The 27,344-nt window shown below is 38.0% G+C and overlaps 2 protein-coding genes across 8 annotated transcripts in view; one reads left to right on the forward strand and one right to left on the reverse strand.

The window, feature by feature from the left end:
- Positions 1–18,566, forward strand: part of LOC116178070 (protein yellow-like) — a 34,111-nt gene extending 15,545 nt beyond the window's left edge. For 2 of the 7 annotated variants that reach the window (XM_031497365.1, XM_031497359.1), the window contains exons 2-8: positions 687–893; positions 944–1,128; positions 1,173–1,268; positions 1,313–1,550; positions 1,602–1,786; positions 1,831–2,016; positions 2,162–2,540. In XM_031497365.1, the coding sequence (XP_031353225.1) occupies positions 687–893; positions 944–1,128; positions 1,173–1,268; positions 1,313–1,550; positions 1,602–1,786; positions 1,831–2,016; positions 2,162–2,413 (1,349 nt within the window). In that variant the 3' untranslated portion in view covers positions 2,414–2,540. Of the gene's footprint in view, positions 1–686; positions 894–943; positions 1,129–1,172; positions 1,269–1,312; positions 1,551–1,601; positions 1,787–1,830; positions 2,017–2,161; positions 2,541–7,550; positions 8,056–11,313; positions 11,334–11,540; positions 11,716–11,765; positions 11,935–17,080; positions 17,474–17,515 lie in introns of those variants that run through there. The other 5 variants (XM_031497363.1, XM_031497360.1, XM_031497364.1 and 2 more) reach the window with 5 other exon arrangements.
- A 5,614-nt stretch (positions 18,567–24,180) lies between these two features.
- Positions 24,181–26,009, reverse strand: LOC116179130. The gene is made up of 4 exons (XM_031498845.1): positions 25,655–26,009; positions 25,238–25,434; positions 25,048–25,185; positions 24,181–25,000 (listed from the first exon to the last, which is right to left on the reverse strand). The coding sequence occupies exons 1-4, from the start codon at positions 25,928–25,930 to the stop codon at positions 24,184–24,186; spliced, it is 1,428 nt and encodes a 475-aa protein (XP_031354705.1). The 5' UTR covers positions 25,931–26,009; the 3' UTR covers positions 24,181–24,183.
- Between the last annotated feature and the right edge of the window lie 1,335 nt (positions 26,010–27,344).

A 27,344-nucleotide genomic window follows, 5' to 3' on the forward strand; every position in this document is an offset into this window, starting at 1 on the left:
ATTGAAAAATTCATGGAGACTGGATCCGTTGGAGACCCAAACACACTGGTCGTCCAAAAACAAGCCGTTCGAATGTGAACACTATTCCGACCATATTTTGTATGAAATTTTCGAACTGCAGCCGCCAAGCTTTCACTATTTTTGAAATATTCTTTAATAATGAAGACACGTTGTTCTATCGTGTAACGCTCCATTTTTAATAACCCTATACTGTTAGCTGTCAAATTGCTTTTTTTTCAGGGTTGCCAACACTTCACCGCACAAATGGCGGCAAATTCAAATCTTGCGTTAATTTTGGGACACCCGTTAAATAGTAAAGTAAAGAATTGGTTTTAAGTAAATTGAAAGGACTCAATTGACCGAATGCAACGCAGTTGACTGAACACCATTCGCCAAAAAAATCAATTGAACGTATCGGCAATCCATGGAAGATATCGAAAATTAATTGTGCGAAGCGTCAATTTTCTAAGCTACAACCAATCGACGAAAACCAACAGAAATAGCTTATAACTTACATAATTACCTTACATACCACCAAAGAAGGTGCTAATGAGAAAAGCGACAAGAACTTTGCAGAAGAGTATTTTATTACTGTTTATTTATAAATCGGCATAGTTGATTTGTTACAGTTTAACAATTAGCATCACTTTCAGACGTTTACATTCACTCATCATTTCCCTTTACAGAAACCAAATGGTTGTGCATAATTTTCGGACTATGTCACGTCTCCCTTTTCCCGCAAACCGACGCCGAAGGGCAGGTAACGGCGGTGTACCAGTGGACCAATTTAGAATACGACTACCCAAGTGAATCGGCAAGACGACAGGCGATAAACAGCAAGGAGTTCGTTCCGGAAAATGGTTTTCCGATAGACGTCGATGTCCATTATACAAGTACCGGTTTTCGCAGCAGTTTTCGTACTCGTTAATGGCGTTTCTTGCAGAGAATAAGAATAAAATTTTTGTGACGGTGCCGCGGTTTCAAAATGGTATTCCTGCGACGCTAGGCCTTATAACTCCGCGGTCGTACAATGGAAACCCCGTTTTAGCGCCGTATCCCTCGTGGTCCTGGCATCAAAATTTAAAACGGTGTCCACGCGATCGCATCGTTTCAGTTTTTAGGGTTAAGGTATGTCAAATCAGTTTTCTATACGATATGGATTCAGCTTTTAGATTGACGAATGTCAAAGATTATGGATCATAGATGATGGACGTATGGAGGACCAACGCGTCTGTCCCCCTCAAATATTAGCTTTTGATTTAAAAACCGTAAGTACAAACGAGAAAGGACACCTTTTAAGCTTGTGGTTTAGGACCAGTTAGTGCATCGTTATGAAATACCCGGCGATCTACTTCAGTCGAATTCGATTCTAGTCAATATCGTTCCAGACGTACGTGATCCTCGGGGATCTTGCGTCGATACATTTGTTTACGTAGCCGATTGCCAGGCGATGGCTCTCATTGTTCATGACGTTCAGCGAGGTACATCATGGAGAATTATTGATAAAACCTTCTATCCTAATCCATTTTTCGGCACATACAACATTGCAGGTAAGCATCGCCTTTTTGTAAGTTGCACACTTAACCCCAGCCGTCTTATAGGTCAGTCGTTTGATATAATGGATGGTCTAATGGGCTTGGACCTGTCCCCATATAAACCAGGGCAAGATCGCATTTTATACTACCACGCCATGTCTAGCGGATCTGAGCAATGGGTTTACACGTCATATATAAGAAATCAGTCCATGTTCCTCCAGGACACGTCTCCGGCGCCCGAAATTTTTCACGTAAGGGTAACACCACCGTTTCAAAACTCCAAGTTCTATTCCAGGTTTATTCGGGCCAGCGGCAATCTCAGGTTCCGGGTATGGCAATCGACCGAAATGGTATAGCCTACTTCGGGCTGGCCTCGGACTTATCAATGAATTGCTGGAATACCGCGGTGGAATATGGGACAAACAACATTGGCGTACTTGCCCAAGACAATATCGCACTACAATTTCCCAGTAACGTTAAGGTATAAGCGCATGTCGCGTAGACTGTCCATATAAGTAGTTTTTGTGTACACCGCGGCGTTACAGGTGCTTTCTGAAACCAGATCAAAAACTAGTTATTCTGGCAGTTTAAGGGTACGCAATGACATTGAAACATTTTCCTTGTAGGTTATTACAAATCTATTGGACAAGCAAGAGTTATGGTTTATTACCATGCGTTTCCAAAGGGTGGCCACGGGCACGTTAAATTTTAGCGAAACTAACTTTAGAGTAATGGCGGGAAAGTTGGACGATCTGCTTAAGGGGTCGAAATGTCTTAGTCGACCTTCATCTAGTCACTCGCATCATTACGGAGGAGGTTATGGTTACGGAAGACATTCCAAAAGAGAAACGGGAGGAATTCGTTTTCCTTCCGAGTAGTTTAAGTTAATAAATTAATTTTTACAATTTGAGTATTAAGACACATTTCATAATTTCTCGATGTTAATGCTGTTAACGTGTGCGTGGGAACGTTTTTGTTTTAAATAATAAACATAAAAAACGTGTACTTAATTACGTCCTTCCCGGAGGTCTTAAAAATACGAGACGATGTCAAAAGTTCAAACTCTTTAAGGGCGCACCTAACAGATGTAATCTCGACTTAATCGGAGGCTGTTGTCTATGACCCATTCAACTAATTACGGTTAATTATACTTATCCAAATAGTCGGAATTAAATCTCTAAATTCGGCAGTTCCTTTTGTTCCTTGATATGTGAGGTCAAAAGGCGTAATCTGTTATCACCTTGATATTTTCCTTAAACTTCACGACCTTTCCGGTTTTAATTTATTGTAAAAAGTTATCTCCGGTCGTTTGAGATAAGAAGATTTGTTATGTAACGAAGTACCCAGTTTCCACCAATTTTGGTGACTACTCTGTAGATTAACAGACGGTATCAAGAAGCATTTAAGTTGAGCGCTTTGGTTTTTCGTATACCGTTGGAAAACAAAACTCGATTAATGGGGCAATTAACCTTAATAAGATTGATTATCTCTCCTCTTCCCTACCCAAAGAGGCCTTTTATTTTCATTACGGGCGACTCTAGAAATTAACGCACTAATTTCTACCTTATATTTCCAATTCCTACACAGAAATAAATATTTTCGTAGCGACAATCTTCTAGCGAAACGCCCAACTGCAAACGTTTCTTGATACCGGGTGTTCATCTACAGAGTGGTCACCAAAATTGGTGAAAACTGGGTGCTTCATTACATAACAAATCTTATCGCAAACGACCAGAGATAACTTTTAATAACTTTTAAACAACCACAATTGAAATGCACATACGAGGTTTGCGAGGTGTCAAGAATTAGAGGGCAAAATTTTTCAATAAATTGTATGGCTGGCGGAATTGCAAGAAAAAATCTGTACAATTGGTGGAATTGATAATTTGCCTTTGTGGGTCATTTGAAATCTATAGCGCATTGTACTTTTAATGCGTTCCGGAACCCGGGGCGACGTTAAGTCGGGCATAACATATAGTATCTTAATTCAGGTAAATTCGGGGACATGGTAAGAACACGATTAAGCACAATTCCCGTGTGTGGTTTTTTATGGACAGCCTAAAGCTTATGTACTGGGGGGGGGGGGGGGGGGGGTACAGTCAATTAAATTTAGTCTAAGAAACAATGATGAATTTTAATTAATGGACGCTGTTGGAAAAGGCGTTAATTAGCCTGTAAGAAAAATTCTAAGGCATTCAATTCTTGGCCACAGTTTTGACTTTTACGAGTCAAAATTCAAATCGCGAAAGGATTCGTTTCTCGATTACGAAATTTGGTTTCTGCGATCGATTCGAGCTATGTGAAAGTCGACATCTCCCCCTGACTGTTTTTGTTAGAAATGAGGCCTTAGATTTTTGGTATTGGATCGACCCACTCGAGCGAATAGGTGGTCACTCAACGGTAAAATCATCGAAAGCCACCAGGGACCACATCATAGGCTCTTGCAGATTATGCACTCTCGAAGTCTAGGAATATATCCGGATATGTGCAAGGGGTTTTACATAACAACATCCCAACAACAAAGCTCGGCCAACGCGATGGCCTGCACAATAAAGCCCGTCCCGGTAATCAACCTTTGTATGCTTGCGATCTACCTAATCTAACATTGGAAGTTCGAAAAAATTTCATCAAGAGGGTAAGGACTCCTTAGCAGATTCGTAAAAGAAAATGTATCCGACGGAAAGGTTCACTGCACGTATATCATCTGTAGAAAGGCATTTGTGTGAACTTATTAACACTAGAAGAGGAAGTTAGAAGCAAAAAATGGATCAACTCGTAATCAGGGAAATTATCAATATCAAAACAGGCTTCCGCAGACAAGAACGGGGCTATAATTGTTAAATGACGATTCAAACAAATATAGTAATTTCAAATCGAAAATCAATATGTAATCAAACGTTATATCAAGGAGTCGTCAAAAACAAAAATATTGAACTACTGGTCGCAACCTTTTCTAGCTCAGAAAGGGCACTTTTCTGCGTTATCTGTAACAGATAAAAACATAGACCAAAAAACAAAAGGGACAGTGAATAGCGTCGCACATACATATTGCGATAGCAATGTCTAACGTTTGACACTAATCAATCAAACATATTTGAGTTTAAATTAAGGATAATTCGGCCCCGTATTATCCCCATACAAGAAAATTCGCTTTCAGGTAAGTTTCCCCCCGAAATTTCTCCCCCGGAAAATTCGCCCCAGAAAATGTTTCCACGTGTAATTCACTTCCGCTAGAATACTCCTTCGCCAAGAACTCGCTCCAAGGAAAGTTCACATACCGGAAAAGTCGATCCTAACGGATTGATCTTAAGAATCGTTAGCGTGTCAGAAATGGTTGCGTTCAATGAAGGTTTTTTCATCTCATAATAATTGCTGTGTGAAATGGTACGCGGTCAAAATACGACCCAGCAGACGCCTAGCTAATTAACTCAAATTGCAATTATTTTCATCTCACTTTCTAAAATTCCTCTCGGGGCACGACTGGGTACCGACACAAATGAAAATCTTAACATTGACCTTAAAGACACATCATGATAAAAACAATCGAATACAAATTGAGGCTAACAAACCAACGTCTTTTTTATCACAAACACGACCCGATTATAAAACGGACAAATTTAAAAAAAACGGAACAATTCAAGGGATCTCAAGAAAAAAATAAGTACTCACAGATAAGTCAAATTAATTAACTGATCCGGGCAACATACACTTTACGTACAGCGGACAGGTTTAACTCACTTTTGTACACTTAACATGGGTAATCCAGTGACTTGTTGAATTCGGTTACCCAATACTTATATTTTTAATAACCAACCCTTAATCAAAAACATGAAACACTTTGCCCTTTTAACTGCGCAACCGCCTCTGTAAGTTTCAAACGTGGTCGGCGAAAACTCATAATAATTTAGCGCAATAATGAGATACGCTTCTTTTAATCGACCCGGAAACAGCATCACGGCGAGACATCCGCCTTAGGCTAATCAGCCACGTCACCTCCACTCATCCGTTCCATCTCATTGTTCCCAGGCGATTCTCGAAACACCGCTTCGTTATCTCGCACATGGCGTTGTTAGTAAATAAAGTCAATTAATTTGGCCGATAACGGCTGTAGAAAACATCTGACATATCTTACGTTGGAATTACGATTAACGCCCCCTTATTTATGCGTTATAAAATGTATGACGCCCACTAAGTAACGGTCTAGGACATTAGGGCGCCGTCGAAAGGGCGCGTGGACATAAGAGTGCGAGGACAAAAAGGCGCGAGACAAATGGGCGCGAGGACCAAAGGGCGCAGGACATAAAACCGCGAGGACATATGGACGCGAGACAGAATATTGCCTAAAAATATATTGTAGTTAGTTAGTTAGGGCGTTCGAAAACATATAATACGCAATGCCAAAAGTTGAGTCACACCTTTTATATGCATCACTCTTATCTTCTACTTCTGTGTTTTTAGCGTCGAGTTGTATTGAGTAGCATTTTTTATTACGAATACAACGATGAACGCCACACAAAAAAAACAAAAGATGGAAACTGTTCGTTTCAACAGGATGGTGCACCCGTGCACACGGCCCACTCTTTAATTGCGCAAGCTTTCCATAATTTGGTTATCGCCGTATCTTCTATGATATGGATTCGGAGATCTCCACGATGGACATCCTTATCTTGGATACAGTGTATATCTCGGTGTATATACCCAATTTCAATTTAATAAAATTCGCTTCATAAATCGCGGATATGCCTGAAATCTATTCTATTCACCTGAAAATCCAGTTTGCCTTTGTCGGTACCCACTTCCGATGTTCCGTTCACCCGCAAATTGAGTTTGCAATTTTACCCATCATGGGATAGATCTAGTGGAATTTCATTAAAATCGATTCATAAATGGCCATGAAATCAAAAAGGCATTGTGAATTTTGAATATATCAAGCCCAAATTTTGGAATTGCCTATCGTAAAGTGTCGGCTAGGCATATTTTGACATTCCTGCAATTCGGTGCAGAAAATGTCAAAAGGGCACTCATTTTTTTATGATGGCCAATTTTAAAAATTTGATAAAGAATCCATCTGCAAAATTTCATCGTGAAAAACGCGAGCGAGCAATTGGGAAAAAACATACCCGTCTCTTTTAAACAACTCAACGCTTATATCATATAATATAAGTAGAAGTAAAAGTAATATAAAAGGTGTGATCCCACTTTTGGCATTGCGCATTATATGTTTTTGGTATCTAGAACGCCTTGTGTAATGACTGGTGATATAAAATATCAACACATTGTAGAAAGATCCGCCCCAAAAAATTCTCGGAGTTTAGCCTCCAAATACCCGAAAAATTACACCTCCATAATATTCATATTCGCCCCAATAAATTCACCTACCAAAGATTCGCCATTGAAGGGGAAATTTTGAGCGCAAACAATTTTTAAAACCACCTGCAGTATTCTTGAACCAAAATCTTTCGCGCGGTGAATATTCCGTACGAATATTGCAGGAGGAAATCTTCTGGGGATGATTTCTTAGGGGGCGAAACTTCTGGGCACAAATCTTCCGGGATGCGTATCTTCCTGGGGACGAATTTTCCTGGAGCGAATTTACTGTACATCCTTTGTCCTCGACCGTGCATCCATTTGTCTTCGTATTTTTATTGGAAAATTCTATTGATCTGAAATTGTTCTAAAATTCTCTATCCATACTGCAATGGGTCTTGTATGCGTTCGGGTACTTTTTCAAATGAAATATTGGGAATAGCTTCATTATCTCTTAGCGCTAATTTTTCCAATTTTTCCAATATTTCTGTGACAGGGTGTCAACACCCACAAGATTAGGTAACTTCTCAATTTATTTAAAAGACCACTATCTTTCACAGAGATTTTTTTTACGAAACTGCTATTCCAAAGGACCAAAATTGAACATGATGTATCGTTCAACATTAACGTGTGGCTCGTTTGTTGCATAGACCGGCAAATTTTGGTAGGGACTAAATCAGCTGGGCGTGAAAGAGGTAAAAAGCGTTTAAAATTCAATATTTGTATTTCCTTGTCGCTCCAACGTTTAATGCAAATTACTTAATTTGTAAAGAAATGGAACCACTTTCACTACATCTTCTATGCGTTGTTGAGGTAACATCTGGATGGCAGGATGTCAATATTGTAAAATTGCTCGACTGGACGTGTGAGATACTTCTATGAAAAAATGCGAAAGTAATTTCTAGTAATTATAGTTTTTCATCTTGGTAAAAAGTGGTTGTAATATTCATGTACCTAGTTCTTACAGCTTCCTTGAGACGATAGGTACCTAGGTACTTGTAAATAGAGGTACTGCACTACGATTCCTACCAGTAACGGTCCAGATACGTTCCGATCGGTTAATTTATTCATAAGCAAATGTTGCTCGCGTGGAAAATGGAGTGGAGGTAATAAATACTTTCACACTCTTTATCTAGAACCACGCATATCTCATATGTTTAGTATATAATTAAATGTGTTAAGTACATATTGTGCGGATTTTCGCGCTTGCACGGTAAGTGATCTGCTTTTATTGTGCGATTTTAGTTACAAACTTAAATAATCAGTTAGTCTTAAAGGGTGTTCATATTTAGATTCTGTTCCAAACGACTTTTTTGTCGAGTTTAAGACAATGCCTCAGCAAATTTAATACATGTAAAAAATCGGCCCCAGCGAAAAAATTTTGAGGAAACAACTGCGCGTAGGTTTATTACAATGCATATATCTAGTCATCCATGACCGTTTTATGCGTATCTAGTTATTGGAACAGCGATGGTACCCTCGGGATAAATAATTTTATTAAGTTAAATTAATCCATGTCGTCTGCAAATAATTCCTGAACTACACATGCTTTGCACGCGTACCACATTCCCTTTTTTAGGACGCTACTCTCTACGGCACTGGTAAAATCTTTACTGTAACAGTTAACTTTTTGTAACAAAATAATTAATACCATGGATAGCTCAGTAATGAATAACTTTTCAACTACTCTTACCTTGCGGAAGGTTGCTTCTTTATTTCCACTTATAATCTCAAGATTAAAACCTGATGCTATGGTTTTATTCCCTTTTTCATGCAGGTGGAATGATTAGAAATTAGGGAAAAATAAATAACTATTTTCACATAGCCTTAAATTTTCCGAGAAATTTTATTTCGTTTTCTATTCTTATTTTTGCGAAAAAAGGTTTGAAATTTGGAGGAAACATAGCTTGTTTTATTATAAAAAAGGAGAGCCGGAAAGTTAAGCCGTTTCCAAGCTTTCACGATTTTGAAAAAAAAATCCCTTTCTTTCAGTAGGATGAAAAACCTATTTTTTTTAATCGTACAAAGCTGCGCCATGATGCAAAATTTTTGTAAGGACTTATATTTTCATAATCAAAAATAAGAAATATTATTCCCATAGAAAAATTTTGAGAAAATCGCCAAAAACTGGGAAAACAGTTTTAAAATATACATGGTTTTTGACATGATGAATAGCTTTTTTACAATTAAATTAACGTATTGGATCCGCGCTAATTAAGATTTTTCGAAATCTCTTCTCTTTAATGTTGCTAAAATATCTTCTTGTTTCCTTATCCACAACTACGTTAATTAACACATCTTTATCTCTACAATGTGTGTGTGTATTACCCCTACTATTGATTTTTTCTGTGTGACTTGCCTTATCTATTGTAAAATAGCAACAAAGGTTGAATACAATTATTATTATTATTACTTTTTTCTGCATTTTAACACAATTCTAAGAAAAATCGAATTCTTTTGCTTGCTTGCTTGGAAACAGCTCAACTTTACAAGTCCAAAAAATGGTCTCCTTTTTTATCATAAAACAAGGTACGTTTTCTTCAAATTTCAAACCCCTACGACTTTTTTTCACAAACAAAAAAACCAGTTCTCCCGTTTTTTCTCGGAAAATTTGAGTTTATGTAAAAATAGTGCAGATACAAAAGTTTATTTCTTACTTTTTCGCCTGAACTTAATACTTTTGCCACAAATTGCAAAATACCACTTTCCACCCCTTTCAACCCTGGGATTTCGCCCGCGGAAAATTTCAGCTGTTTTAATTATTTTTCCCCAATTTGGAATCATTTCACCTGCATGAAAAACCCGGTTTGAACCGGTATTTTTGTCCAAAAATATTATATAGCCTGAACTTGCCTGAAAATAATATCGTCCCAACTCCACTTATATTTTTTGTGCTTTAAATGAATGATGTAGTCGTAATTAATACCATATAAAGTATATACCCTATCTCGTGATCACGTCCATATCTAATTAATTACCTACCTAGATTTTTAAATTTTCGTATGTAATTAATCCAACACATGGTACAACATTCTACTCAAAAACAAATTTACACGCCTCTGTATACCAAATAAAATTTAACCCACACAAAAGGATGATTATTAGTAAACTTAAAATTCAATTTTATGATTAATGAGAACAAAATGTATCATTGGCTTTGGTTTGGGTTCACTTATCATTCATAAAAATGCACAAATTTGTCCACGGAATAAATTCCCGTAGATCGACCTCTTCAGGAATATTAGAATGATCTTTTATATTAAATCCCCCAAAAAATCGACTCTATGGATGTTGGAGCACAATGTCCAATACAATCGGATCTTTTGTGTCGCTAGGTAAAAATGTGGTTACTCGATGAAGGTGAATCCCGAAAGATGGTTGACGAATTTGAATCCAGAACAAACCGTTGAAATTTTATTTATTTACTAGAATATAGTTACCAATATTCCAAAATTACCCTTTTGACAGCCAACGAATGTAAATTAGTAACTTTTCATGCGTACCTATTACCTTAACAGTTCTAAGGCGCAATCAATTGCTTCAATATCTCGATAACATAAAACCGTCTTGAGTTACTAGATTAATGAGCGTTGTTGAAACACAATTGCGGTAATTTTTCGCGATTTTTTCTGATACAAGGGTATTCGTATTTTCAATTTTTTAAAAAATAAAAACCCTATCAAACAACTTTTAAAAATATATAACTTGCCATTTCAAAAAGTGTAACTGCTGCGCTTTTGTTTTGAAAAAATTAAAAAAATAACAAATGCCATGTGATGAGAAATTAAATAGGTACCAAATAACTTTTATGATTTGTTGATTTTTTACAGACTAATAATAGCTATCCAACCGTAACCTATAGTTATATCCGTAGAAAGTTCGTGAAAAACCGACCAATAATTGTTATTTACGGAGTTATCACATTTTCGCGATTTTTTAAGGTGTATTACTTATTTTTAAAAAAACTGAATACGAATATTCATAGTTTATACCGATTTTGAACGAATCATATTCTATACCTAACGTTTGATCGATGAATTTGTTGCATTAGCGACCCCAATTTTGAACAAATGGATCTTTAATAAATATATGCAAAGAAAACAGAGCATTTGGCGAGGTCTTCAATGACACTTGAGGACGTTCCAAAATATTCTTATTCAAGAAATCGAGGGGGCCAATAAATTTAATTTTCTAATGGAACGTTTGCAATGTTACAACGAAGAGTCAACATTCCCGCACGATAAACGCATTGGTTTGTTACATAATGCAATTCTTTGCGTGCATTAAAAAGTAACCTTGCGGTTTAAGTACTTTCTTTTTAATTCGAAACGAAGTGCTACTGAAATACTTAGGGCAGGTATACATCGGTCACCACTAACTCCGATTCGTTATTTTCAATTAGTTGTACTTATATACATACAGTATTGTCCTTTTTTTAAAGTATGTACTGTGTAAGCTAGGTACCTTATTTTATGCAACGGCACCTGACACGTTAGTATATAATTAATGTTTATTCAATTGTTTTGGAAAATTCTTATATAATATAATAATAATAATAATACTTTTTATTGCATTTAAAGTAATTTTTTTTATAAAAACTTATTGCAAGGTTTAGCGGTGTACCATTCTTGGTAGACTATGGTACCTAGATTTTGGCCATACCAGGGTTGTTAAAAACAGCAATAGCATTTCTACCTTTCAGATAAGTAGTTGCATAAGCAATTTATATGTTAAATTCGTTCATTATGCGGATATAATACTCGATATAGTTTCCTTTCATTTTTTAAACATGCGATCATAAGAAAAAAAAAGTTTGTCAATTCTAACTAATTCGCCACTCACGCCTGAGCTGTTGCACAACTTGCTCTTGAAAGTATTACTGCCCTATTCAGAACTTAATTACTAAGATCATTCTACTTTCAGATCGAATAGGCATGTAGCAGTAGTTTTAGTACCGGAATAGAAATGGCAGTCGCGCATTCCTGGTTTCAAAGCTGGCAACCACCAACAGGGCTCATAACCGACACTCGACACATACACACCATTCACCCCCAACCACATGGTAATCGTCAACGCGCGAATTACCACCATGGTAAGTTTTTGGCGATTTCATTTATCAACCCAAAATCGTTTAAGGTGTGTTAATAATCGATTCGACCTACATAGAAAAAAATACAATTTCATTAGAATTAATGAGCTCGACTCAGACGACGGATTCAATTAAGTAAACTGATTTGGCAACGATTAAAATGCATGCTCGATTGGCTAATGAATAATTTAAAACATGTTTGAGCCAATTCAGTACAAGACTGTAACATTATATGCAAATTATAGTTGATTTTATTTTATACTGGAAAAAGATAGTGACCAAGTACCTAAAACTTTAGCTGTTAAAGTATTTCAATTGTTTCTTTTTGTAATTAAAGATGAGTTCATTTAAAACTCCTGGTCATGGTCCTGTGGCTAGTATAGATACCACCCGCACACCTGCGCATGAGCGATTCTGCCCTTTGATAACTATGAATGCGTACCAAATTTGGTTCCAATCGGTTCAGCCGTTTAGCCGGAAATGCGCGTACAGACGAACCGACAGACCGACATCATCGCGATTTTGTTTGATTCGAGTTCCTAGTGCTCCAAAACGTATATTTCCGTTAAAAAAATGGGGGGTCTTTTTTTACACCAATGCAATAACCTCCCTTACTAACGTGCGGGTGGTTAAAAAACAGTTGTCTCGGTTAATCATATAAATCTTGGGATTCGCGGGTAGTGTATGAATAGAAGATCTAACATTTAGTTATCAAAACAAAATGAACATGCGCAAACTAACTCATACTTGAGAAATTGCCACACGGTATATAATGACGGATATCAAATAAAGCCGAGCCTGCAGTCTGCAGCGGTTTATTACAAGCAACTTTTCCACGTTTTGGCATTTTAGCAAACACAGCACTTTGAAAAACCGTCAGAAAACGTACCTATGCCTCATTCTACTATCACTGTATGGATCTTTTAATTTTACCAAGCTAATTGTTGACTCTTGACCAGTGAAGGTTCAGTACCCTTTTTTTACCGCTCGCAAGATAGTAAGGGAGGTATTGCAACGGGGTAAAAAAATCACTTTTTTCTACAACTGTCAAAAAAACCTGTCATTTTCTGACGAATTTCGAAACGCGAAGTACTAGATTTTTAAACGGTTAATTAATAAGTAAGGTTGCTCTTGACAACGTGCGCGAAATCGTCAACAGTGAAAAAAAGTATTTCGCGCACGTGACAAAGTTGAACTTAAACAGCAAATTTAATTAACAATCGGTTCAGTTGTAGAAAAAATATTGTATATAACGCTAGCGCGAAGTTTTTCGCGCATTTGACTGATATTTTGACTCGGCTTCGCCTCTTCAAAATACCTTCAGTCTCAATGCGCGAAATTGAACTTCTCGCTCTTGTTATATAAATAACTATTTTCACGGAAATTGTCTGTAGGTCTGCCTGTACTCCCATTTTTGGCTGAACCAATTGGAAGTGACTCAGTTGTAGAGGAGATTCGAACAGCAGGTAGATTGCCTAAATAAACTTGATTATAAGGAGGATTGTAACGGGTGATCAAATACGAAGTACTTTTTCCAACAGGGATTTTAAAACACTTTAATCAAGTGTTTTTTGTTCATTATTAGTTGACATTTCACCATGAATAGACTTACATTAGAACATTCCAAAATTAATGTTTTTCGTGCTCTGCATCCATTTTATGGTGCTCATAATCGTCCAACTGAACGCACAATGAAAAAATTGTTGGCAAAAATTCAAGATATTGATGTAGCCGACTTATGGTTTCAACAAGATGGTGCGCCGTGCCATACAGCACATGAAACCATCGATTTATTGAAAGAAACTTTTGATGAGAACGCCATATCAAGAAATGGAGCACTGAATTGGCCACCAAGATTATGTGATCAAACGCCGTTAGATTACTTTTTATGTGGTTATCTCAAATCACTTGTTTATGCCGATAAACCACAAACTATTTCTGCATTAGAAGCGAACATAACACGTGTAATTAATGAAATTTCGGCCGAAATGCTCGAAAGAGCGCTTCAAAACTGGACCCATAGAATGGACCATGTACGAGTCAGTCACATTTAAAACAAATTATTTTTAAACATTAAATGTCATGAACCGAACTTACGTATCAAATACAATTTTTGATTATTAAATTTAAAAAAATCTGCATGGACCGGGAGTCGAACTTAACCCGCCTGCGAGGTAGCTGCAACGACGGCGACGACTAGCCTCAGAGAACTAATGACAGAAACCGTCAAATCAACTGTTTTCAGTCTTACCAGCTGTCAAATTGAAAAGAATCAAATTAAAAAGTGATAGTATAGGTTATTTTGCAACAAATCTTTAACATAAGTTCTCAAACGACATTCCCTAATATATAAGTTTTCAAAGGATTTAAAATGTGCACATTGTCATTATACCACGGACTACTGTACCCGGCACGTAAGAAGGCGAAAGATCACGTAACCCCGCTATTCATATTTTATTGATTGCACATATTGGTGCGCCACAGAGCCAGTTGGATGCTTCTGCAGACTCTAATTAGTCATCTGCGCATAGTTCGCTGTAGCCTTTTTGGGTGTCGGTACCAGTACCAAGCAAAATTAAGTGCTTAAGTTTACTCACAATACTTTCAAATATTTAAAATTTGCATTAAATTAAATAAAAATGAATGTCTGTCTGTCTGTCACTTATGCGTGTCTAAACCGTCCATCCGATTGCGATGAAACTTTAAGGAATAGTTGGACGTATGCCCACAGAGGTTTTTGAGTAAAACACTATCCTAAATTCCCACGCAAACGGGAACAGAAAAAGCAGGATTTTTTGTTTTACAGTAGGAAAGAGACTTGATATTTAGAACGCAAAAATATTGCACAAACATTGCACAGAAATTTCACGCATCGCACATGCATTGCGCATATTGCACATGCATTGCACACAGTTTTATTATTTGAAATTTCTATTATTTAACCAAGATCGTCCTGAAACCTTCATTTTCATGCCTACTTTCTGTCAGAAAATTTGAGATTCCATGACAGAGGCAAAGCAAACTACGTTTCCTGTCGCTTGTCACTTTACTGGCCGCACCTGTCACTTGCCCGGCCGCACCTGTCACTTGCCCGGCCGCACCGTCACTTTACCGGCCGCATTTGTGACATTTCTAATGTCTATAATGGCTCCTGTCACCACTGACAGATTGACTTTTATATACAAATAAAAAATACAAATACAGTAAAATGACATTACTTGACTCGGAAATTAAAGTACTCGGCCCCAAAGAGCCTGGCACTTCAATATTTCCTCGCCAGTCATGTGTCATTTTCCCGACTTTTATGTAAATAACTATTAATTTGTTTTGTACTTTTAATACTGTATTTATCATCCATATTAAATGTTATAATAAATATTTTGAAAATTTTAAATTTAAAAATTCAGACCTTAGTGATTACTTAAGTCAACTGGACGGGAGCAATGGAGACATATTTAAGCTGGACTGTGGTGCTAAGGGTCCCTGGTTCGAATCCTGGTTCGGGCATGGATATTTGTAAATGTATAGTGGGTTGGGTTGGTAGAGCAGCCTTGGCTGAAACCCCGCCCACTCAAAAATAAAGGGAAAATAAAATAAATAAATAAAAACATATCGCCAGTAATTTGAATGCAACAGACTTGCCTTCAAGAGGATACGCCTCTTATTGGATTCAAATGGTGGGAAGGTCCTGAGTGATTGTACCAACCTTTTACTGGTTGGTGAGTCTCTGTTTTCAGAGAAGAAGAAATTGAAGTTGAAAGAAAAAATCAATTATTCAACTTTGAGATAAGCTCAGAAAGTCGGATTATCGTGGAACCGTCATCTTAACGAAGGACTCTTGCGATCTACGGTTGGATGTTACGATTTGTAAAACCAGAGAAAGAAGGATTCGCTTGCGTGGAAACCCGATTTTGGTGTAGGGAGGGCAAGCGGGATTTCATCTCCCCCATCTTGATACCAAAAACTCCAAAAACCCGCTTGTCACTTGATTCGTAAAAAGCTGAGAAAAAAGTATTGTTGGAGGTCAGTCAAAAGTATTGCTGAACTGCAAGAGATACCTTCGTCACAGTACTAAACCACTAAAAGTAGATCCACGATATCGGATGGAGAATTGAGGGCCCATTTACCATCACTGGAGTGAATCTTGCAGGGCCCATTTATTTGGAGGAAGGAAAGGCAGTCTGTCTACGGAAGCATTTATCTCTACCTATTACACCTCTATCCGTTCCGAATAAGGGAGCCTTTGCATTGCATTGGAACCTACTCCCACACAATCGCGTTCAAGAATCTTGAATTTCTTTGAAAGTCTGTGCATTTGGGCAAAAGTCGGTGAGAATGTCACTAGTTGCATTCCAATGTCTGGATGTCTTAGTGTTAAATGGAAGCCCCCATGAAAAATTTTGATTTCTGTCAAAAAATACTACAAACTTTTGTGGTTAGTGCACAAATCAGCACACGAAGAACCGAATATTTGGCGGCTTTCCAAAGAGCTACAAAATAACCCCGTTTTATACATGGTTAGCGCTGGTAACAGTAATCTAACATAAAATAAAGAGAACAACAGTTTTTATTTGCACGACTCGGCCCTAATATCCATTGGTTTTAACCGTAGGAACGTACAAATCCTTCTTAGAGCGTTCGCCAGCACGATATTGGCGGTGTCTTTCCATTCGCATGGCTATCACTCTCTGATTACGGATGTTCCTTCCGGCGCACTCCCGAAAATCCTGCATAATATCAAGACACTTTCTTCGTCCTTTATCCACACCGTAAGCTTCCAGACAATCTATTAATTTTAGTTCCAAATCCGCACAAACACCGTAAAATTGGTGGTCAATAAGGGAACAAGTTAGATCTGTAAATGGCGAACGCAAAAATGGAGAAAGAGACATCCTTCTGAAACAAAAACTAATTTACGTATACTGATGAAGGGTCACAATCCCCATCAATCAAAAGAGCACCACTTCCGCCACAAGTTAAAACGAATTATACTTACAGAAGAGTGACTGTCAAACTTTTGCTGGTTTCAGTTCACTTCGCAATTGTTTTTGGTATCAGGTCACTATGATTCATTGAATGATCACCTATCGATTAGGGACTTTCCACCACACTTTTAGTAGATTAACACTATATCCATCTTCTGTTTCAGGTTCTTCTCCCAACATTATAGGATTCCTTCCATACCTAGCGTCGCTTGGTGTAATGTCACCAGGCTTAAAAGACGATTCGCACGTAAATTACAAGGCGCCGACAGAACCAAACCTCCTGGAATCAACAGGACCTCTAAAGACCCGCTACCTATGGAAACAGGTCGATTTCGCCTATCCATCTGAGGAAGACAGGCAGAATGCGATTGAAAGTGGCGAATTTGTACAAAAAAATAATCTCCCGCTAGGTATTGAGATTGATAAGGATCGAATATTTGTATCGTTTCCGAAATGGAAAGATGGAACGCCGTGCACCCTCGCCACAATACCAAAATCCTCGAACGAAATATCGCCCCCATTTGAACCGTACCCGAACTGGGATTGGCACAACAAAGGTAAGAGGCTCACCACCGACCACTACTAATTGGCAATTACAGGCACGTGCGAGGGGTTGGTCTCAGTCTACCGGATGCAAATTGATCAATGCAATCGTCTGTGGGTTTTGGACTCGGGCCAGATTAACGTGATCGTTAAGCCGGAGCAGGCGTGCCGTCCCAAGATTGTGATTTTCGATCTGGCGACCGACAATCTGATTTTGCGCTACGAACTGCCGGACGAGTTCATTAAGCAGGACGGTCTCTTCTCCAATCTCGCGGTTGACATTCAAAAGAATCGGTGCGATGACGCCTACGCGTACGCCGTCGACGTCTGGCGGTACGGTCTGGTCGTGTTCAGCTTGAAAGAGCGGAGAAGTTGGCGTCTGACGGATCACCTCTTCTATCCGGATCCTCTAGCGGCCGCCTACGAGTTGCACGGGCTGAAATTCGAGTGGACCGATGGAATTTTTTCTTTGGCGCTCAGCCCCGATCTGTTCGACAAGGAAGACCGTCTGCTCTATTTTCATCCATTGTCGAGCTTTCGAGAGTTTTATGTTAAAACATCGTCGATTAAGAACGAAACCGAGTTCAACACCTTAAAACGGCAGGTGAGGACAATCGGAGAGAGTCGAGGGAAGGATGGCCATGCTTCATCTTCTGTCATAGATAGGAATGGGGTTATGTTATTCAGTTTGGTGAGTAAGGACTCTATCGCATGTTGGGACTTGAGGAAGCCTTACCGACGGAGGAATTTAGCAACCGTTGCTAAGAGCAATATTACCTTGGTATTCCCAAATGATTTGAAGCTTGATAAGGAGCATAAGCAAAGCGTGTGGGTACTCTCTAATCGTTTGCCATTCTTTTTGTATAGTAATTTAGGTGAAAATGATTATAACTTTAGGATAATGTCAGCGTTGGTCAATGAGGCGATAAGGGACACTATTTGTGACCCCAGTGTTGTTTATGAAGATACCTATAGCTCAGACCGTGATCATTCCAACTGTTACTAAGCGTTCAGGCAAGGTTGTCTGTGTATGTGCGGTCAACCAATTGTACATATGTATGTAATTATATTATTTAACTGTGCAATAAAAATTGAAATCGCAATATACAATCGTATATTAAATTCACGATATTATATTATCCTCACGGTATTCTATTATCCATTTTGAAATACATTGGTTTTGATGATACCTCAATTAATATGATGGCGAATTACTTAACTAATAGATTGCAATATGTAAAGACGGTTAATGGAATATCTGAGTCAAAATTGATAACTAGAGGCGTCCCGCAAGGGTCCATTCTGGGACCCCCTCCTATTTAACGTCTACACCATAGCATTTCATACACAAATAAATCACAGCAAAATTTGTATGTATGCCGAATGCCGATGACACTCAATTATATTTGTCTTTCGATATTAGTCATTATAAGGAGGCACTTGAAAAGTTTAATGTTGATTTACTGAATATCTCAAACATAATAAGCAACCATAAACTTACGATCAATGCCAGTAAATCAGCTGCGATAATGTTTGGCAAATCAAGTGATTGTGATTACTTAAAAAGTTATATCCGTCTGACTATTAATAACACTCCAATTCCATTAAAATCTGAGGTTATTAACTTGGGATTAATAATGGATAACAGTTTCAGGTTTACAGCTCAAATTAATAAATATGTGAGGAGAGCGTATGCCAACCTTAAATTAATATATCCCCATCGTCACTATTTATCACAGAAAACTAAAACTATTCTCTGTAGATCCCTTGTACTCTCACAGTTTTCGTACTGTTGTGAACTATATCACTCTTGTATTACGCAAGACGATTCTCATAGAATTCAACGGGTGCAAAATTCTTGTTTGCGTCTAATTTATGGAATACGCAAATTCGATCGGATCTCTCACAAGCTTTCGGATGTTGGTTGGTTGAATATGGAAAACCAGAGATTATTACAAACTATGTGCTTATATTTAAGTTTTTTTTTTACTCTGATATCTATTTTTTTTTTCTATTATGTCTACTTCTCTAACTGAGGTTCAGTGGAAGAACAAAGATTTTTGAACTGCGCCTCAAGATTGTCTTTTCCTTTGTTTGTTTGTTTTTTTTATATATATTTTTATTAGCAATCAGAATTGACATTCTATGGGCTAATATGATAACATGGGACCTTGAAGCTAGACAGTCCTGGATGGCGGGATGGGAACTCTTCCAGCGAGGAATTCACCTACTTCTTATTTGAGATCAATTGGCCAACGTCGTTGTAGTCTTCGGATGTCGTGTTGTAGTAAAAGTGGTTGTGTTAGTGGGTTGGCATGTGCTTCTAGCCGGGTATGATGACTTGCACTACGCTCTTGTGTGATAGTCGAAACGAAAGGGATAAAGAGATCGTCGTGTAACATTTTGTTGGTTACGTACCAAGGTGCGTCAGTAATAGCTCGAAGAATTTTGGACTGAGAGCGTTGAATAATTGCAGTATTTGATTTGCTGGCACATCCCCATAACTCTATACCATAATTATTATTTTCTTATAAACCAAGATTTTGTTTTCTAGGGACAATCGAGATTTTCTTCCTATCAACCAGTTTAGATTATTTAGTCGTAGGTCGATTTGTTTTTTCTTTTTAGCGCATTTCCACAAAAATAAAAAAAAATGCGCTATTGTGGCCACTTTGTCCGTCCGTCCGTCCGTCCGTCCGTTAACTTTGCGACGCTACTAGTTTTTTATCTTAAGAGCTATTGTTCTACTTTTTTCGCTATTTGGTTCGTTATGGTGTCGAGTCTTGTACCAAGGAAGGAATTTTTTCTTTACCGCTTACAAAAAAAGTTATTGTAAAAAAAACAAAAAACCGTTTTTTACATGTTCCATAATTTTACACTTTTGCCGTTTATTTACGATCCTAGAGACCGTTTATAATTTTGCATTGCTATCTGTCGCCTGCCGGTTGGTCTCTCCGTCTGTTCCTTTGTCTGTCTGTCCATCTATCTGTCCATGTGAACGATAACTTTGTTTAGAAATGTTCGATCGCTTTTACATCTCCGTTAGTTATGAACTGAATTGCATGAAATTCAATATGGGTATAGCTTTAACCATATAATACGCAATGCCAAAAGTTGAATCGAATCGATTCAAAATTCACAGTGCCCTTTTCGCATCTCGACCATTTATAAACCGAATTGCAAACTGTTTTACTTATAAAAGTATTTGAATGAAATTTGATACATAGGCACTTCGAATAAAGGAAAATCAAACGCCAATTTCAAAATTTGGTTTTGCGCATGCGCAGTGCCAACTTTTTATTTATGGAAGAATTTAAACGAAATTTGATACATAGGCACTTGGGATAAAGGAAAATCAAACGCCAATTTCAAAATTTGGTTTTGCGCATGCGCAGTGCCAACTTTTTTATTTATGAAAGAATTTAAATGAAATGTGATACATAGGCACTTGGAATAAAGGAAAATCTAGCGCCAGTTTCAAAATTTTATTTTGCGCATGCGCCGTGCCAACTTTTTTATCTATGGAACTATTTAAGTGAAATTTGATACGCTTGGAACAAAGGAAAATCTAACATTAGTTTTAAAATTTAGGTTTGCGCATGCGCAGTTCCAACTTTCTTATTTAGAAAAGCATTGAAATAAAATTCTTCTCATAAACTGAAATTGAAGTAGCACGTCAAAAATGGATTGCCCATGTGCAACGCTATCTTTCATATTTGTGGGCGGATTTTTACGATTTTAACAGAAGTTGCATCTTACAAATGGGAAATGAATGCAAGTGGAAATGCGCTTTATGTAAATCGTTTACGATTACTTTTTAACTTGTTTAAGATGTGTATCTTCCAGGTATGTTTTTCGTCGAGGTGTAGACCTAGGTAACGTGCTGATGGAGATGCAGGTATAATTGAATTGTTGACAGTAACTGGTGGACAGCGGCCCTTTTTAAGTGTAAATGTTACCTGAGTTGACTTACTTTCATTAATTTTGATGTTCCATTTGTTAGTCCAATCTTGTATAAGGTTTAGGTGACTTTGCACATAAGAAGATGCTATTGTTGGATCTTCATGACTTGCAAGAATGATTGTGTCATCCGCGAAAGTACCGATTGTAGTATTGGGTGTAGTAGGTATATCAGATGTGTGTAGTAGATAAAGCAAAGGGCCCACCACAGTACACACTGCCCTGCGGTACCCCAGCCTGGATTGGATAAGTGTTCGAGTATTCTCCATTTACTTTAGTCCGGAATTGTCGATCAGTCAAGTAAGATTTAAGGAGTAGAAAGTAGGATGGGAGGATTTGCTTAACTTTGTAGAGAAGACCAGTGTGCCACACCTTATCAAACGCCTGGCTTATATCAAGAAGTACAGATGTGCAATATTTTTTGTTTTCCAGGGATGTGTTTATTGTTTGTACGACGCGATGGCACTGTTGAACTGTCGAATGAGATTGTCGAAATCCAAACTGATGATCTGGGATAACATTTAGGAGGGGACTAATTCGATGGAGTAGGAGTTTTTCTAGGAGCTTGGAGATAGTAGATAACAGACTTATTGGTCTGTAGGAGGAGACTTGATGTGGATTTTTACCAGGTTTGGCTATTAGAATTACTTCAGCAGCCTTAAGCTGAAGGGGCCAATAGTGCAAACGGAGGATTCCATTAAATATATATGTTAGGAGTCCAATTCCTTTTCTAGGGATTTCTTTTAGCATTTTCGGTGTGATGTGATCAGGCCCAGATTTTCTGGTATTTAGAAGAGCGATTGCTTTTTTTATTTCGTGGGGAGTTATTAGTTTTATGTGACCGGTATTTTCCACAAGACTTTGTAAATTGGCAATCATTTCTTGTGTTGGTACAGCATCTTCAAGGCTAAATACTTCAGCCAGGTGTTGTGCAAACAGATCGACCTTGTCCTTACTACTTCTAGCCCAGTCTCCAGGAATGGGGGTATCTTTTCGGATTGGATAGTTTCTTTGTATTGGTTTTGTGGAAGCTTTTATAGGTTTCCATATTGAATTGTCATAACGGTTAAGATTAGCGATATAATCTTGGAATGACTTGTTTTGCGTTTCTTTTATTTTAGCTTTGAGTTTGTTGTTCAGTTGATTGAATGTAGTTTTGTCTGCTGGTGAATGATACCGATGCCATCTTGCTCTGGCTTTCCTTTTCTCTCTAATCAGTTTTTTGATTTCGAATGAAATGTTGAGAGATCTTCCTTGGGTTTTCAATTTTGGTGTAGCATGACTTGCTGCTTCTTGAATCAGTGAAATTAGCGTATTTGTAGCTTCTTCTAGCTCTGGAGGATTCTTGAGTGACACTTTTAGGTTTACAGTTGCATTAATTTTGTTTTTATAGGCTTCCCAGTCGGTTCTTGAGTTGTGCAGTCTGGGTATTTTTTTTAACATTTATTACCGTTGTGGCAATTGTTGCGATTACAGGCGTGTGATCCGATGACAGGTCGTAATTCGATTCTATATCCATATATGAGCTGGAAATCCAGCATATCTGGTATTTTCTTAGGATCTGACGGCCAGTAGGTTGGGGTGCCGGTGGATAGGAATGAATACTTTTTCTCTTGTAGTGCTTTGGACATTTCTCTTCCCTTTGTAGTAGTGAGACGTGATCCCCATAAAGTGTGTTTAGAATTGTAATCACCTCCGGCTATAAATTTGGACCCAAGAGTTGAGAAGAAGTCAGTAAAGTCTTCCTTTTTCAGTATGTGCCGAGGTGGGCAGTATACCGCTGAGATTGTCAAATTGTATGGCAAGGTTGAGACCTTAATCGATGTGGCTTGTAGGTGGTTCTTAACATATCCCGGAAGTTCATAATGTCCAACTGTCTCCTTTATTAATATTCCACTACCCGCATGGGCTGTGTTGTCGGGATGATTGGTGTGGTAAAATGTGTAGTTTGGTATCTTAAGGTATGATTTGTCTGTAAAGTGGGTTTCACTAATCAGGAGTATGTCTATTAGGTGCTGGTGGAGAAAGATTTTAACTTCTTCTTTATGTTGGATTATGCCATTAGAGTTCCATAGAGCTATTCTGAGTGCTTTAGCCATTATTTCTTCCCTACAAGCATTGTCAGCATGTTCAAAACCATGCTATTTTGCTGGATGAGTTGTTGGAACATAATTTTGAATTCTTCTAGGAATTTACCCAATATTAAGTTTATGTTTGCCGTGCTATCGTTGTTCGGAGCTTGGGGTGCATTATTTGTATTATTGTTGAGTGCATTGGCGTAGCTAGTTTTTGGACGTGTTGAATAAGAAGATGTTGGTAAAGAGTTTACCTTTACTGGTGATGGTAGATGGTTAGTAGTATTCGTATTGACGCGAGTATTTTGATATAGTCGATGATAGTATTCACATCCTTTATAGTTTGCTGGGTGGGCACCTCCGCACAGAGCGCACGTAGCTGGAGTGTCTTTGCTTTTTCCGCAAGTTGCAGTGCTATGAGAACCTCCGCATTTTACACACACGAATGGACGGTTGCAATACGTTTTTGAATGGCCATACAACTGACACCTCGTGCACTGTATGATGTTGTTATTTCTTCTGGGTGGTTCGATTTGGACAACATTATTTAGTAGGTGGCGTATTTTATAAATGTCTTTGTTGTTATCCGCTGGTTCAAATATCTATTCTGTGTATCTTTCATATTTTGCATGGCAGGAAACGACAATAAAGACCTTTATTATTATTATTATTATTATTATAAGCAGAATTTACACACAGTATTGTGCCGTAGGCGATTTTAGCGCATGTGCCGAAGTCCCTCGGTTTAATAATGAGGACCTACTCTCACAAATTCCGTAAGATAACGAGGTACTCTCGGGGAAAAACGTCAAAAACTCCTTCGGAGGCGAGTTCAAAATGTTCCTACTCAAAGTGGAGACTTGACAACCAAAGTCGCTTAACACAACCTTGTTATTAACCGAAGGTTTACTTGCTCCATTAGAAACTTCGAAATAAAAGGCGGGGGTGGTTCGAAGGTTTGGAGTCGGTAGTGGAATTGGCGATCTTGTTTCCAGTTTTGAGTCATCAGATATCGGATTTGTTTCTACACTCTTGTCTGCAAGCGAAGTTGTGCTATAATTTACAACCGCGCAAATTTGGGTTTCCGAGTCGTTTGAGAATGTAGACTCCAAAGTGGACGCTGATCCACACGCGTTTTCATCATTTGAAACGGTGTCTTGGGCCGAACTGCTCGGGTTAGAAAGAGCAGACAAAAACGTGTCATCATCTGAAGAAACTTTGGGGATACCAGTTTCGGAAAGTATTCGTTTGAATTCTTCATTTTGGTGTATTTTTGCGATGTAAATATCCTCATCGGTAAGGCCGAAAGTTTGCATTACGGTTTGTTTAATAGTCTTGTTCGAGACGAGCCTATGGGACCGCTCGAACATGTTGTTCCACTCATTTTCCTCTACTGTGCTTGCGATCGATTGCAAAAGCGAGTCGATTGATTTCGCCTGTTTGGGGCCCTTCTTCTCTCTGACGCGTTGCATCAAATTTTCGAAGGTGGACACGCACTTCAAATGTCTGAAATAAATCGTGAACGTTCGATTATGCCGAAATAAGGTAGTTACATCTCTTCCTCGATGCACGACTCGTAGAAAACCTCTGGATAACCTTTCATTAATCTAGCCTTCCTCCGCCGTACCACAACCTCCTTCTCCTTAGCCATTTGGTCTGTACTTGTGTCAATCTGTTGATCTTTGTACAAGCTAAAATTTTGGCGGTAAGTGTTAGTAGAAGCGAGAAAGTCAGAGCTGGCACCTTTGGACGCTGGACCACAGATAAACGAAGAAGGCGCTGCTACTCATCTGGGTTAATATAAAGATGCAGCAAGCCCATATTTGTAAATCAGTTACAATGCAGGTGTAAACGGCCACAATCAATGAGAGGATGCTTGGCACCACATTCTTGAAGAAACCGGTCACTAGCCATGGTACTAGGAATAGCGGCCGATCACTCTGTTGAAGGCATTCATAATCAGTACCGTAAAGCAGATCTGGAGTGCTTAAGAAAGTACTGTTAAATCAAATATGGTATCACGTACTAACAACATCGCATATAAGGTACCTACAGTTTCTCCTGGAAGAATTTTTATGGCATCGTTACCATGTAAATGGAAACTAACGCATTAAGACCCGTTATACCACTTCTTAAGTGTAATTAAAACTAAACACTTACGAGTAGGGCGGCCCAAAATATGACGCACGAGAGTGCCAGGTAAAAAGGCGTTGTAAATGACCGCAAAACAACAAGCGTCCACAGTATGTACTTTATGCACGTCTCGATTTCTTCCGGAAAGGACCCAAAGCGAAATCGCGCGTCCCATATGCGATTCAAGTTTACTGTAAATTCTAAATTGTACATGTCATACATGGCGTGGCAAATCACGATCGAGACAAGAAGAGCCACTTCGTGCGATTTAGATAGACCGAGGAAACGTAGCAAGAAAGGCATCGTTCAATATGGAGAGCGCGCTAACCGAAAATTCAATACAAAATTTTGACTTTTGTGTCATCGAGACATTTTTTAAATGTCGATTTTCAACAATTTAATACAAAAATCCAAATGTAAATTGATTTTACATACACAAATCTCCAAAATCGTTTTACTGCGGTGGAAATTCTTTTAACCGCTATCAAAACGCGCTTAATAAGTCAATTTTCAAAAAATAAAATGCGCTTTACGGGCGTTTTTTACGTCCGTTCGACCGTGTGGTCGTTGATGTTTCAAGAAATGTTTTTTTTTGCTAATCACTTCGAGATGATTCCCAAATTTCCGCAAAATTTTAATTGCTCAGCAATTTCGTCGGGAAAACGGCAAAACACGTTGACATGATGCACAAGAATTACATTTTCTGGTGTTCCTATCATAGTCCATTTTTTCATTAAGTTGGTATTGAGCAAAATCTTTATTTATTCGCCAATAACTTTGATCTTTGACTGTGATATTTTATTATTGTACATTTATTAGTTATTGCCATATTTATTGTTATTATATTTATTTAGTGTATTTATGTGATGTTAGATTTTAGTAGTTTATGATATACATTTTATCTTGTTATTACTGTTCCCACCCTGGTTACTACACAATGTAATTGACGAGTCCTATTATATCCAATAAGCGATCAATCGGACTAATAAATAAATTATGATTTAATTATGATTATATGGAGCATGAGAACAGCCATGAAAAAATTGTATCGTATCAAGAACGAGTTAAGGAAGCATTTTGGAAAGGAAGATATCCATTAAGATATCGAGGAACGAAAGATTGTAAATATTCAAGCAGCCATATTAAAGGAGTGCAAGGAAAACATTCGATGTAAAAGGAGGAGGAGGGTGTGATATGTAGATAGGAGAATCATAGTATAGAAGAAAAGAACTGGGAGAAAATAAGGAACAGAATGCCGAGTGAATACATATGCAAGAACCAATTTGTGAAGATGCATAACAGAAAAGGAAGAGCAAAAGAATGCATATTAACAGGAGTAAAAAAGAGATAAGCGAATGGGGAAAGGAAATGGAAGAGGAAGAAATCACACAGGAAAGACGAGTAGATGTAGAGGGGAAGGAAATGAAAGTGATAACTATACATATATAATCACGCAGAATGGAAGATTTTTAAACAATAAAATAGATGAAAGGGAGGAGAAAAATATTGGAAGCTGATTTGAATGCCAGAATAGGGAATAAAGGAAAATGGGTAGACATAGGAAGAAGAACATAAGATAGAAAGTAAAGAGATCAAAAATGCAACAAAGAGGGAGAACTGTTACTGAAATTATCAGAAACAAGTTGTAAATCAGCATATGAATGATTAAAGCGCATTTTTGGTAATGCAGGTCAGTAGTTTATTAGCGAAGTTTAAA

The sequence above is a fragment of the Photinus pyralis genome, unplaced genomic scaffold, assembly GCF_008802855.1.
Source record: "Photinus pyralis isolate 1611_PpyrPB1 unplaced genomic scaffold, Ppyr1.3 Ppyr1.4_LG8, whole genome shotgun sequence".
Lineage (NCBI taxonomy): Eukaryota > Metazoa > Arthropoda > Insecta > Coleoptera > Lampyridae > Photinus > Photinus pyralis.